Source organism: Bipolaris oryzae, assembly GCF_000523455.1.
Source record: "Bipolaris oryzae ATCC 44560 unplaced genomic scaffold scaffold_3, whole genome shotgun sequence".
In the NCBI taxonomy this organism is placed as follows: domain Eukaryota; kingdom Fungi; phylum Ascomycota; class Dothideomycetes; order Pleosporales; family Pleosporaceae; genus Bipolaris; species Bipolaris oryzae.
Genome location: NW_006911279.1, coordinates 87,479 through 100,226, shown reverse-complemented (window position 1 = coordinate 100,226; position 12,748 = coordinate 87,479). Strand labels below are relative to the sequence as shown.

Below are 12,748 nucleotides of genomic sequence, written 5' to 3'. Positions count from 1 at the left end.
GTACGGTTCGTCTCGTCGTCAGTCATGGCAGGAAATAGGAGCACACATGGTGCGGAAAGGAAATCATCTCGAGTAAGGCTTGTTCATAAGGGCGATCTCGCGCGCCACAGTGGCCCATTCTAATTCGCGGCGAAGAGGTTCGTTGCGTCGCTGACGCTGGTACTCTTCCCACTTGAGTAGTTCATAGGTGAACCGAAGGTGAGGTTGTATTATGACATTAAGTCTTCGGGCTCGCACAAAACAGCTGGAAGGTATTAGATAGGATCGTGACATGGAAACACAGGCACTACTCACTAAGCACGAGGAAAAGAAAGGCCAAGCTCTTTCATGACTTCGGCAATGCAGATGGTTGCCGAGCGTGAAACACCCACGCGGCAGTGCACGAGTGTAGCACCACCCTCAGCTCTTCCAGCTTCTAATTCTTGTTAGTGGTTCCCAACACAAGTATGGGCCCGGGATTCATACCAATGAATTTCAAACAACGCTCAAACTCGCCCCAGAGAGGATCAACGCCATTATCCTGAACTCGGTCGATCATGAGGAAGTTCTCAATGGGCCAATTGAGTTCTTTTTGCATGCCCTCAGGCCAGGAAAGCGTCTCGCCGACGCTCAATACACGAGTGATGCCCAAGGCATGGAGAAGTTCTGGGTTGTTGGCATGGCCAAGATTGCCGAGATACATGTAGGGAAGAATGCGGCTGGGCAGACTCCCATCAAGCTTCGAGAGCCAGCGCGGCTCTGGGATGTTGAGGATGCTCTGGTTGAAGCGGGGAGACTCCTGAAGAATGCGAGGTTGTATGGCTGTCAGAAGGGCTACATCAGATGGATATGCGAAGAAGTTTCGGCCCTTTTCACGATGCAGCTTGATCCAAGCGTCGTGCACAGGAAGGCCTTCGGCATACATGAAGTAGGTGAGTGCAAGAAGGGTTGTCTCGGTGTAGCCATCGGTACAATGGATCAAGAACTTGCGTGGTGTTGCAGTGTCGACCATTTCTATAGCTTCATCCTCATCCTCCCTCCTTCGCTTCGACCTCCGTACTTCGCTTGGGTTGGCCAATTCATACATCCATTTGCACATGGCCATGAGGCCGTCGATTTCTCCGTGTGCCCAAGTCGGGGGCATGATACTCCCTGATGATGGGAACTCCATGTGCAAGGCTGACTTGCGGTGGACTCTTTCCAGACCCATACGAAGGGCTCGCAATGAGCGTGGTTCGGGTACATGTGCAAGATCGGTTGCCTCAATAAGCATGTCGTAGGCTTCTGGTCCCAAGCACTCTGGGTGCAGTGTCTGGTCGGGTGTTGGGCCGAGAAATACATTGTTGCTGATTTCTGATGCCTTTGACATTTCGCTCATCTCGTATCGCTCCCAGTAAACTAATGGCACAAGTTAGGCACTGTATTTTGCCAGTTGCACTTTTTTTTACTTACAGAAATCCACAACTTCTCCCGTTATTTGTCCAGTAGAGCTGACGGCAATCAGTTTGGGGTGCTTTTCCTGCACGCAACTGAAAGTATCTGGAAATCATTAGTCACCTGTACATATAGCAGCATATGTACACGGCCCGACTTACCTGAAAGCATAAACGTATTGAACAGATATGGCGAAAGGCCATGCTGTGATTCATACTGCCTCTGAGCTCTGGAGATTTTCTGGGCTAGTGCTATTGTGTCTTGGGGCTTTGTCTTGTGATCGCCATAGACGACAATATCTGAGACCAATGCCAGCTTGCAAGTCTGAATGTGAAAGTTGCGCACGGAGAAGCCTTCCTTGGGATCGCATTCAAGGAATTGGGGGTTTTCTGAAGCGACAGAATCAAGTATCTCATCAGGGGCAATGGCACCCTTGAGCTTGGATGACGAGAGGTTTCCACCGGTCTTGACAATGGTGATGCTGCGAATGCACGTGGGGACTTTGCGGCCATTCCTGCGACGCGAGGAGAAGAAAGCAAGCTGTATCTGGTTGTCTGCATGGAGGCCGTGCATCCAGGGAAAGACTTGCTCAGGGTTCGGAAGCGGCTGTGTTGCCATGTGCTCTAGGGCCTGAGCCAAACGATCTGCGGTGATGGTGTAGAGGGGTGGATCATCGGAATACTTTGAGCAGTATGCATCAGGAGGAAAGGTGATTGAAGAAGTCTCGATGAGGCTGTCCTGGCGAGGAGGAGAGGCTGGTGGTGTGGCGGGCAGTGCGCCAGGCGGGCAGACTGGAATGTGCTTGTTAGGAATGGGAGCAGGCGTGCCGCGGGATGACGTGTTCAGAGACAGGTGCGGTGGAGGAGTCGAGGAAGGACGTGGCATGGAAGGGTAGCTGGCGACAGCAGCGGCCATGTTTGCGGTTTAGAGGCGAAGAGGGAGAGAGAGAGGGAGGAGAAGAAGAAGGAGAAGAAGCAGTCGGATGTGGATGAAAGTGCGCAACGTGCACAATGGGCGTGCGGAAGGTGAAGAGTTACTGAGCCAAGGCCGTAGGTGAAGGTAATCGGACAGGCAAGTAGCGGTAGGGCGATCGCTCTTTCCCAATCAAAACGGAGGACCAAGAAGCGGGGGGGCGAGAATGTGTATCACAATCACGATGGGGTGGAGTGACAGCAAATCTTCTGTCGTGCAATTGATAAGTATATGGTACTGGGCGCATCGACGTGTGTTGCTTTTTTGGGACCTACTGCGTTGAGGGTTTGGCCAGATTGCGCACGCGTTGGCTGCTGAGTTGATCAACAGCCGGGGGGTGGTGGACACGGGTCTACAGCGTGAGGGCGAGCATTATGGGAGATGGGAGGGGATGAGGGTATCAATGGGATTGGGGGCAGAAGTGAAGAAAAGAAAGGCAGGGGAGGAGCAGGAGGAGCAGGAAGAGGATGCAGCGTAGGAGTGATATGGGCGTGTCTAGTGGTTCCCCGCTATCTGACCTCCCCACCCCCCAGCACTTTGGAAAAGGCGCCGTTTTCCTTCAGCTAAACCTAGCGCTACGCTGCAAGCCACCCTGCAAGGCTTGCTTGGACGGAGCGGAGCGGATTGGCTCGCGCAGACGACAATACTCTATGGGCATATGTGTGTATATGTATGTAAGTAGCAGGTGGTTAGATGAATGTCAGAGGTGTGTCTAGGGTCCAGGGCGTGCCGACAAAAGCAAGGCTGATTATGCGTGTGCGTGTACGTGGACAGGCGTGGATGCGAAGGGGGGGGACAGCCTTACGAGGGGCGCAGGTGTCGTGGCGGTGATGGCAGATAGCAAAGTCACAGAGGGACATGGATATTGGATGGTACTAGGAGGATAGGCTCGCGGGGACCCAGTTGAACGAGGCCGAGGGTGGGTCTGGTGGGTGTGTGGGTGGGGAGAGAGAGAGAGAGATAGGATAGGCACATGGCTAGGACAAGGGAGGCAGGGAGGCAGGGAGGCAGGGAGGCAGAGCAGAGAGGAGTAGGAGGACGAGAGTTCTCGAGCATGGCCGGCCGGCAGCGTGGAATCGGGCTGACAGCCAGTGTGGCCAGTAGCAGGCGGGGCCTTGGGGCAGCGACCCACTTGAGTGCAGCTCAGCAATTGCCACTGCCATGGCCGCCGCTCGCCTCCAGGCCCGGCCAGAGTGAGACGTGCACTGCACTCACACTGCACTCACACACACACTTACACTGCATGCAACTGCATCTGCATCGGCCCTTGGGCGATCCATCACCAACCTGAAGCCAACCCACCAACCCCGCGTCTGGACGCCCATGCATGCCGCCAGACTACACCCACTCTACGCTACTCCGACTGTCTACTCTACTCCCACTGCTACACCCCACCAACGCCCGCCTGCTGCCCATGGCTACACGCCCTACACATGCCCTACTTGGCCTCGCATTCCATACTACCGTGTACGCTACACACCGACATGCACACGCACACCTGCCATCATGGCCCGCCCCAACCCCGCACCGCACCGCATCGCATTCGCAACCGCCCACTGCAGTGTTGCCGAGCCAGGACCGGCTTTCTTTGTTGGTGCCCCAGTCCCGAGTCCCGACGGCCGCCGTCCCCTGCACCATCCCTTGGACTCAGCCAATGCATGCTGACGTACGGCCTGACAGACTCGTTCAAACTGCGCTTGTCACAATCACAATAGACTTTTCTTATCGCACACCATCCACTCATCCATCCCAGGCAATCACGACACTAGCTACCCGTCTGTCCCGCTGCGCACACACACTCACATCCTCACACGCACGACTTTAACTTCATGTCTCATTGATTCATGTCGAGCCTCATTGACTCGCCCGCCCACATTAGCTTTGATGCCCAGTAACCTGCTCGCGTGCCCTTGTGACACCTTCCCAACATCATGCATACATAGTACTCTCGCACATGGGCCCGCCCCTCATACATCAATCTCTGCCTTGATGTTCAGCATCTCGTCCACAATCGATCGCTGCACACTAATCCGATTCCCCGCACTGCCCTCCTGCTCCTGAAGTAGCACAGCAAGCACCTCGACCGGCGGCTCAAGCCCAAGCCGTTGCGCTCGCTTCCACCGCTTCAATCGAGCAATTCCAGTACACGGCTACATGGCACCCAAGACATCAGCAATTCGGTCGGCGCGGAGCACTTTTGGCATCAGAACATGGCTGATTGGGGCAAACTTACGCCATAGTGTGCGCTCATGTCGAACTCCCGAAGCACTTTGTCATGGAGACTCAACTCTTCCTGGTGCACTCTGGCTGCTCGCCTTTGCTTTTCCTTTTCTGCCCAATACCTCTTGATGACTGCATCTGAAATGCGCCGCGCTTGCTCCTCCCCTGCCGTGCTCTCCGCTCGTTGCGCCTCGACCTCCTGTTTCGTTTGCTCGATTATGGCCACTTCAATCGTCGTGGGCTCCGCGGCCCATGTCTCCAAGAGTTCGGGCGTTGCCTCTTTCAACTTCTTCTCCACATTGCTCTTTTTCGCGGCTTGCGCCTTGACGCCCGACTTTGTGACCTTGTTCGTCGATCCATGGAAAGCGAGCGTTGACTGGTGCGATTTGGTCGCCGCACGCGGAGCTCTACCTTTGGGTGGCATGTTTGTCTATGTGCGATGAATATTGCGACTAGTATGCGATTCTTGGAGATATAGTAGTCGTGCGCGACAAAGAGGAAGCTGGAACAATGACGTGACGTGACCTCACTGGCCGACGGGCTTGGCAGTCAATCGAGCGGGCTTCTGGTTGGTTGCCGCAGTGATACGCGACTTCGCGCGAGCACGTGACCTTTAGAAAGAATCCACCCCACTATTGTTCCGAGAAGTGGACATGCTCTGTGCTTTTGCACTACAAACCGCTCTCCAATCATTCCGTAAGTCATCTTCCGCTTCTGATTGCAATCGTGATTTAGTTTTGGCACAATACTGTTCCTGGAGACATGTGCCTCTAAGCAAAGGAATTTTTTTGATCAAAAAAAAATAGAAAGCATTGCCGATGAATGGCCAGTTATGCAGGGTGCTAAAGAGCAAACACGGACCCTTGATATGTGCAGTCATCACGCGCCATGACATGTGTTGACCATTGAGAACTTTGACCAAATCAGATGTTGAATGTTACTAACTGAAGTATACATAGACTCAGCCCCCAACCGAAAGCATGACTTCCACAACACCCCCCGAAATAGCCGCCCACGTGGAATCTCTGATACCCAAGTTCAAGCTCACCCGACTCCTCAACTCCGACCAAGCCGGACGCCGCATCAGTCTCCTAGGAACCATCGACTCTCAGCCCGCGCTCCTCATCGCCGAGCGCGCCGCCTTCGACACCACCCCCGCCATCCTCGAAGGCTTCTCCACATCTCTACGCAACATCAAGAACCTCGGCGCAAACGACATCTACGCCTGGTTCCTCGCAAACTCCAACCCAAGCACCGACAAAGATGCCTCTTCTCCCCCTCCTCCCCCAGACTTCAAAATCAACCTCATTTACCCATGCACAGACAAACACGTCAAGAAATACACCCAGCAGCGCCTGCGCATCGTCACTGAAACACCGGAAATCTACACGTCCTACATCCGCCCCTACATGCGCGCCCAGCGCGAAAAGGGCGCGCTAAACTGGGTCTACAACATCATCGAGGGCCGCACCGAGCAGGAAGACGTCATGTACCGCGAATCCGGCTCCGACGGCTTTCTCCTACTCCCCGACCTAAACTGGGACCGCAAGACAATGGGTAGTTTGCACTTGCTAGGCATAGTAGAGCGACGGGATATTTGGAGCGTGAGGGATTTGACCAGGGACATGGTGGGGTGGGTGCGGCATATGAGGCAGAAGATGATCGAGGCGACCGTGGGCTTGTATCCCGACATTGAGAGGGACGAGTTGAAATTATATGTCCATTGTGAGTTCTTCCTCTCCTCCCTACTTTCTTTTCTACCGAACTCTTATGGGGCGAGGGACATGGAAGAGAAGAGGGAAAGAAAAAAAAGACTAATCGTCATACTAGATCAACCGACATACTATCATTTCCACATCCACATTGTCCATGTTTCATTGGAAGCCGGAAACACGCAAGCTACAGGCAAAGCTTTGGGCTTGGAAAATATCATCTCCCAGCTCGAAACTATGGCTTCTTCTTCTTCCTCTTCCTCTTCGGCATCACCCCCTGGTATGCAGGATGCTAGCCTGACGTACCATCTCGGTGAGCGGAGCGACTTGTGGGAGAAAGTGTACTTGCCCTTGAAAGAGGGGCGGGAGGTGAATGTGGATGACTTTTGAAACAAGACAAATCAAATGTGCATGAAGGAAAAAAAAAGAAATGGTCAACAATACACGTTATATGTATTACATTAGATGGTATCTAGATGGTATCTATATGCATAATATATCAAGAATTCGTATCACTGCCTTTATCATGCACATCCGGACTTATCACGTCCTCATGCCGCTGCTTCTCGGTATTCCAATCCGTCATTTCTTCTCCGTCATTATCGTCGTGCACAAAGTCATGCTCGCCATCTCCACACAGACTACTCTCGCACACCGAATGCGTCCGTGTGCTGCTCGTGTCCCCCTTCATGGCTTTTTCTCGCAGCACCCGGAATCTCTCTTCCCTCTCCCACTCGAGCCGCTCCCTCGCCCAGTTCTTCTCAACCCGCGAGTACCCATAGAACCCCGCGCTCGACCCTATACTCCGCCTGGGTCTATATAGCCCACTGTCGGATAATGAGCGTTGAGCCACCTCGCCCCGCGGAGCCCCACTAGCCCCAGCCGACCGCGATCGGCCACGCAATCGGCGAGTCCATCTATCGTTTCGTCCGTCCCAAACGAAAAAACTGCCCAGTAGCGTGCCGTCGCTCGTCGCTATCCCTCTCCACGGCTTCTCTTGCAGCGAAAAGACCAGACAATTCACAAACCCCATGCTCACAATGCAAAATGAACTTGCTAACCGTATTCCCCATATCGGTTTCCGCACATAGTAGTCGTTGTACATCAAGCAGTGGTATACAAATGGTGCTACCCACATTAATGTATACACCATCGGATAGATGAACGTAAGCCGTAGTTGGCGGTGGATGCGTGCGCGCTGCCGAATCATGCGGTTAAATCCTGGAGACGGCGGCTCCAGCAGCGCAAGCTCGGGTGTGCTAGAAGCTGCCGGAAAGGCATGTAGCGTCGGGGTGCTAGCACTCAGTATGTCTGTATGCGATGACGACACGCATGGGTGTAAACTATCGTCATGTTCGACCCGTCCGACAGTCTGCCCACTTGGTATCGAGACTAGCGGTGGCCGGGCCGGGCCGCTGTGCTTGCCATGCGTACGGAAACGCCGTGTGCTTCGCACGAAGGATGGAGCGGTGGGGCTGGTGGAGGCGGTAAGGATAGATGTTGGTCCTGGTGCTCCACAAAGCTCGTTACACGTCAACGAAGCTGAATATCTACGCTCCGGTACAGTGACAGGCTTCTGAGATGTGGTCGAAGTACGTCGCGAGTGCAAGCCCGATTGTTTTTGCTGCGTCATAATGCTTGCGGGACGGGTTGCAAATTCTTCGCTAGGCACGTAACCATCACCAAAGAGCGATGCGTTTGTTCGAGACGCGCGAATATCAATGCTGGCTCGAGTGAGGTCATTGTTCAAAGTGTATCCCAGTTTCCGGCTCATTGCGTTGTAGTTCTTGAATTCCCATCCAACATAGGTATAAATCGCAATGGCCAGGCTGATGATGATCAATACAATAAAGTACCTCGGAATCCATGCCAAGGCTAGCCGGTACCAGAACGGGCGGGTTGGGAGCAAGCAGTATGCGCCCTGCAAGCGATACGCTCCTTGTGTATTGAGGAAAGCTAGGCTTGCTGATACGGTCGGGGCGCAAAAGACACCTGCGTAAACATAGTACTTGTACGGATGTAGACCTTCCGAAGGCGCTTGACCGGAGGGCCGAAAGACCTGGAGTGCTGTATGTATGGCTATCATGAGAACAGCAAAATCTAAGAGCGCATGTGAGGAAATGGTCAATACTTGGGCTATGCCGTCTTACCACTTATCTCCGTCCCAAACGCTATGAAGAACCCGCTCGACTGGCAATATGCCGACGTACTCTCCACAGGTCCCCGAGCCAGCATTACAATTGCTCCAACAACGAAACAAAATGCTCGTATCAGATCACCGCAAATCAAGAGCATAAGAAGCCTACACCAGAGTCATGAGCGCATGCATCACTTGGGCACAATAGCACTGACCGGTGGCGAAATTGTTTTTCCATGCGACAAACCCAGAAGAAGGCAACCAGGGAAGCTGTCATACTCAGAGAGGAGAATACCAGAGCCACTGTCGTGATGATTCGAGTTCGTCGTTCGTTGGCGGCGATAGATGCCGTGTATTGGGTGCCATAATGTTCGTTCAAAGGGACAGCAGATACGACAAAGGAAAGTGAAAGAAAAACGATGCAGCACAGTCGCACACAGGTCGACATGATGCTGGTGAGAAGGATGTCGGAGGCAGGGGCCGCGCTCCTCGTCCGCTGCATCGCGCGGGTATCTTGGGTTGAGATCGACTGAACGAAAAAGCAAAACAGATGATGATGATGATTAACTGGAAGTGGTACCGAGCATAGCGGCGCTAATATTAGGGTAAGATCGACCGCGCAGACAGCCAAGACATCAACGGTCCGTTACATGATTAGTAGACAAACTCCGTTAAAGCACGATGTGGCATATTTGCTTGGAAACCCGCTATGCTACTCCTGGCCTTCCCCATGTGATCATCTCGTTGAAAATATGACAAGGACAATGGCATATGGCAAGCCAGGATTCTGGGGTACCTGGTTCGACTCGAACAGTAATAAAACGTCACTCACCCCTTAATAAGGACTCGGTCCAGGCCACGCGGGAGGCTTTGCTTACGGCGGCTTGTACTTAGTCGCCCCGCTATCACGACTGGTGTCAACCGTCGCGGCCGCCATGGAAAAATGACGTGTAAGGCTGCCCCGGCCTTGGGGCAGACTTGCGAGCTTCCATTGTTTCACGCCGTGCTAGAATGATTCGGCGAGCGTGATCAGACTGAAGCGCAGTTCACCTCCGCCAGCTTCGGCCTCACGCTTGAGGAAGCTACGCACACCCAAATCCAGGGCCTTGTCGCTAAGAAGGTCCTCCTCGGGAGCTAGTGCACCACGGTTGAGGGGACCTTTACGACGGCCGTCGAGCTCCCACAGATGGTTTTTGTCCGATTTGATGAAGCAGACATAATGCAGGTCCACATCGGAATCAGCCTGTGGTGCAGCAGTGTCTCCGCCCGATGCCGCACTTTGATGCGCACTCTCGAGAGCCTCGGAGTCATAGAGGAGGTCAGCTCGCTGGGCGGGTTTCAGTGGTATCGCATTTTGGACAAGCTTAGCTAGGTTGGAATCGGCTTCTAAAGACTATGTTAGCAAACCTTGAATCCTTCCCGCGTAACGAGGGGGCTGCTGACGAATGTGTGTGCGTGCCGAGCCATTCGAGACTGCATGGAGCAGACCAATCAGGCCACAGGCGTTGCCGATAGTTTGCTTGTACCAAATCACTTCTTCGTCCGGACCATGGCCCTGATATTCTGGCCTATCTTTGTCTTCCTGGATGCGAAATTTTTCGTACGTCTGGCTCACAGGAAACACGAGGAGAAGGGCATGGGCAGGCCGCGGTACAAAGGCAAGGAGTTCGGGGTCGTCGATACTGAAGACGTCATGGAAGGCAAGCTTATCCGACAGGCCGAGCTTGTGAACGAGGGCTGTCATGACCTCCGGGTTGTTCTCTGTCGCATGTTACTAGGCATGTGCCGTGGCAAGCCGGAATGACTTACCAAGAGGAATGAATCTCTTTCGGCCCTTGGGCACGTCGGGGGAAGCTTCAGAAGCCATGTTGGTGCTGAGTTGAGGATGGTGTTGCGGGGAAGGAGGAGTGAGTAGAGGATTCCAGACGTGGGGTCGATGAGGGACAAGCAGCAAACAGCGTCTACGGTTGCGTCACCTACTGCCTATGTATACAGCAGGCGTGTGCTTGGAGTCAGGAATGAGGTGCAGGCTACAACAAGCCTTTTTGCCACGGCCCATGCCATGCCATGTCCACCGCAGTGCTAGAGGGCGGGGTCATTCCGGATGTAGTCGCCAGGGCGCAAAAGAAGAAGAGGAGTAGCAAGAACAAAAGGCACCGGCATATGACGACATTCCCGCAAGCAGCGACGGCCTACTCGAGTGATTTTTACCACTCTGCGGTGACAGGAAAAAGAAAAGAAAAGAACAGGATTGAGATGGCCATGTCGCAGTGCGGCGGCGGTGGCCATCCAAGGGCCCGGGCGAACGAGATGGAGCTTCAGCGCCCCGCGGTGACGAAGGACTATGAATTCGACTCACGTGAACGATGCCTCTTCGCGCCTCAGCTTCAATTGCGCCCTTTCTTCGCAATCTTCACGCCAGACCAATTCAGCAAACACAAGCACGACTCAGCCAGCGCCTCTTCTTGTCAGCACGCCTGGCAATTCCCCGCTTCTTGCCTGCAACAGCCCCCTCTACTAGCTTTGCGGCCGACTTCTTTACCCCACTACAGCCACTTGCTCTCAACTTGAACTTTTTCCACACAACAATTCCTCAGCTACGCACCATGGCCACCCTCGACGAGACTGTCGTCGTCTTCCTCAAGAAGCACGCGCCCAACAATGCCGCCGATGAGACCGACGCCGTCAAGGCTTCTCAGGCCCTCTTCCCCACCGTCACCTACACCGATGCCGAAAAGACTGAGCTCAGCCAGTGGCTCATCACTGCCTCTCACGTGGCCTCTCCCTCTGAAGACGCCGCAAAAGCCTCAGAGCGCCTGTCGTCGCTAAACACACACCTCTCCAGCCGGACCACCCTCCTTGGCGCAAAGCCTTCTGTCGCCGACATTGCCATCTACCAGAAGCTCGCACCCGTCGTCTCAAAGTGGAGTGCAGAAGAGAGGACAGGAGAGCAGGGATACCACCATGTTGTCCGCCACATCGACTTTGTTCAGAATTCTCCAGTCTTTGGCCTCAAGCTAGACGACAAGGTCAATATCGACCCGGACAATGTCGTCTTCAAGATCAAGCCGGTAGATGCCAAGGCTGAGAAGGAGCGCAAGAAGAAGGAAAAGGAGGCGGCGGCGGCAGGTGCAGCAGCTTCGGGCGCCACGGCTACCACCTTGACTGGAGCCCAGGGTCAGAACGCACAGGGAGGCCAAGGAGGCAAGAGCAAGGCAGACAAGGCAAAGGCAAAGGCAGACGCAGCTGGATCTGCCGTCGCATCAGCAGTCACTGGAAACCCAACGAGCGGCGTTCCTGAGGGTGCACCGACCGAGAAGAAGAAAAAGGAAAAGAAGGAGAAGCAGCCCAAGCCTCAGAAAGCGTACGTCCGCTTCCGTTGAATCCTTCCATTGCCTTTGAATGCTGACTAACAACCCATAGTGCACCCGTCGAGAAGCCCCTCTCCCCCGCCCTCATCGACCTCCGTGTAGGGCACATTCTCAAGGCCGAGACCCATCCCAATGCCGACTCATTGTACGTTTCCACCATTGCATGCGGCGACGCTCCCGGCACAGACAACACATCCGAGTACGAAGGCCAGATTGTGCGAACCGTATGCTCTGGTCTCAACGGCCTGATTCCCCTTGAGGAGATGCAGAACCGCAAGATCGTCGCTGTGTGCAACCTCAAGCCCGTCACAATGCGCGGCGTCAAGTCGTGTGCCATGGTCCTTGCCGCATCACCAAGAGTAGCAGAAGGTGAGGATAGCCACAAGGGCCCTGTCGAGTTGGTGAACCCTCCAGCTGAAAGCAAGGCTGGTGACCGAGTCTACTTTGAGGGCTGGGAGGGCGAGCCCGAGCCGGTGCTCAACCCCAAGAAGAAGGTGTGGGAGACCATTCAGCCTGGCTTTACGACCACCGACTCTCTGGAAGTGGGCTTTGATGTTGGTGTCGTGCCACAGTTGAGCGGCGAGGGTGCGGACAAGAAGACGGGTGTCGCCAAGTTGAGGACCAAGGATGGTCTGTGTAGCATTCCAACTCTCAAGGGTGGCGTAGTACGATAGAGATTCCCTTACCCGGTAGTGTCCATATACGTATCGTGAGACACATGAAAAGAATGACAAAAACAAAGAAACAATCACATCATGGGAGAAGCCATATTGTTCAATCTATTACCTACTTGTCATCAAGTGAAGCGTAAATTCGTTATGCTCTAGAACTATCCGGGGGTATACAAGGGGATGAAGACCGTGAAGAAAAAGACAAATCGTAAAATGCCCGCAAACCAACAATAAAACAGTCACGGTGCTCCG

At 54.0% G+C, this 12,748-nt stretch overlaps 6 protein-coding genes across 6 annotated transcripts; 2 read left to right on the top strand and 4 right to left on the bottom strand.

Moving 5' to 3' along the window:
* Positions 1-63: 63 nt before the first annotated feature.
* Positions 64-2,298, bottom strand: COCMIDRAFT_31933 (uncharacterized protein; the record flags this gene model as incomplete). Its single annotated transcript, XM_007684494.1, has 5 exons — positions 64-244; positions 295-415; positions 466-1,377; positions 1,432-1,518; positions 1,575-2,298. 5 exons carry the CDS (start codon positions 2,296-2,298, stop codon positions 64-66), a joined length of 2,025 nt encoding a protein of 674 aa, XP_007682684.1.
* Positions 2,299-4,352: 2,054 nt separating this feature from the next.
* Positions 4,353-5,029, bottom strand: COCMIDRAFT_81229 (uncharacterized protein; the record flags this gene model as incomplete). Its single annotated transcript, XM_007684535.1, has 2 exons — positions 4,353-4,535; positions 4,619-5,029. 2 exons carry the CDS (start codon positions 5,027-5,029, stop codon positions 4,353-4,355), a joined length of 594 nt encoding a protein of 197 aa, XP_007682725.1.
* A 556-nt stretch (positions 5,030-5,585) lies between these two features.
* COCMIDRAFT_31931 (uncharacterized protein) lies at positions 5,586-6,707 on the top strand (the record flags this gene model as incomplete). Its single annotated transcript, XM_007684493.1, has 2 exons — positions 5,586-6,330; positions 6,436-6,707. 2 exons carry the CDS (start codon positions 5,586-5,588, stop codon positions 6,705-6,707), a joined length of 1,017 nt encoding a protein of 338 aa, XP_007682683.1.
* A 109-nt stretch (positions 6,708-6,816) lies between these two features.
* Positions 6,817-8,902, bottom strand: COCMIDRAFT_31930 (uncharacterized protein; the record flags this gene model as incomplete). The annotated part of the gene is made up of 3 exons (XM_007684492.1): positions 6,817-8,417; positions 8,468-8,619; positions 8,670-8,902. 3 exons carry the CDS (start codon positions 8,900-8,902, stop codon positions 6,817-6,819), a joined length of 1,986 nt encoding a protein of 661 aa, XP_007682682.1.
* A 558-nt stretch (positions 8,903-9,460) lies between these two features.
* COCMIDRAFT_31929 (uncharacterized protein) lies at positions 9,461-10,321 on the bottom strand (the record flags this gene model as incomplete). The annotated part of the gene is made up of 3 exons (XM_007684491.1): positions 9,461-9,840; positions 9,898-10,215; positions 10,264-10,321. 3 exons carry the CDS (start codon positions 10,319-10,321, stop codon positions 9,461-9,463), a joined length of 756 nt encoding a protein of 251 aa, XP_007682681.1.
* A 739-nt stretch (positions 10,322-11,060) lies between these two features.
* Positions 11,061-12,499, top strand: COCMIDRAFT_81258 (uncharacterized protein; the record flags this gene model as incomplete). Its single annotated transcript, XM_007684534.1, has 2 exons — positions 11,061-11,818; positions 11,878-12,499. The coding sequence occupies 2 exons, from the start codon at positions 11,061-11,063 to the stop codon at positions 12,497-12,499; spliced, it is 1,380 nt and encodes a 459-aa protein (XP_007682724.1).
* Positions 12,500-12,748: the final 249 nt, after the last annotated feature.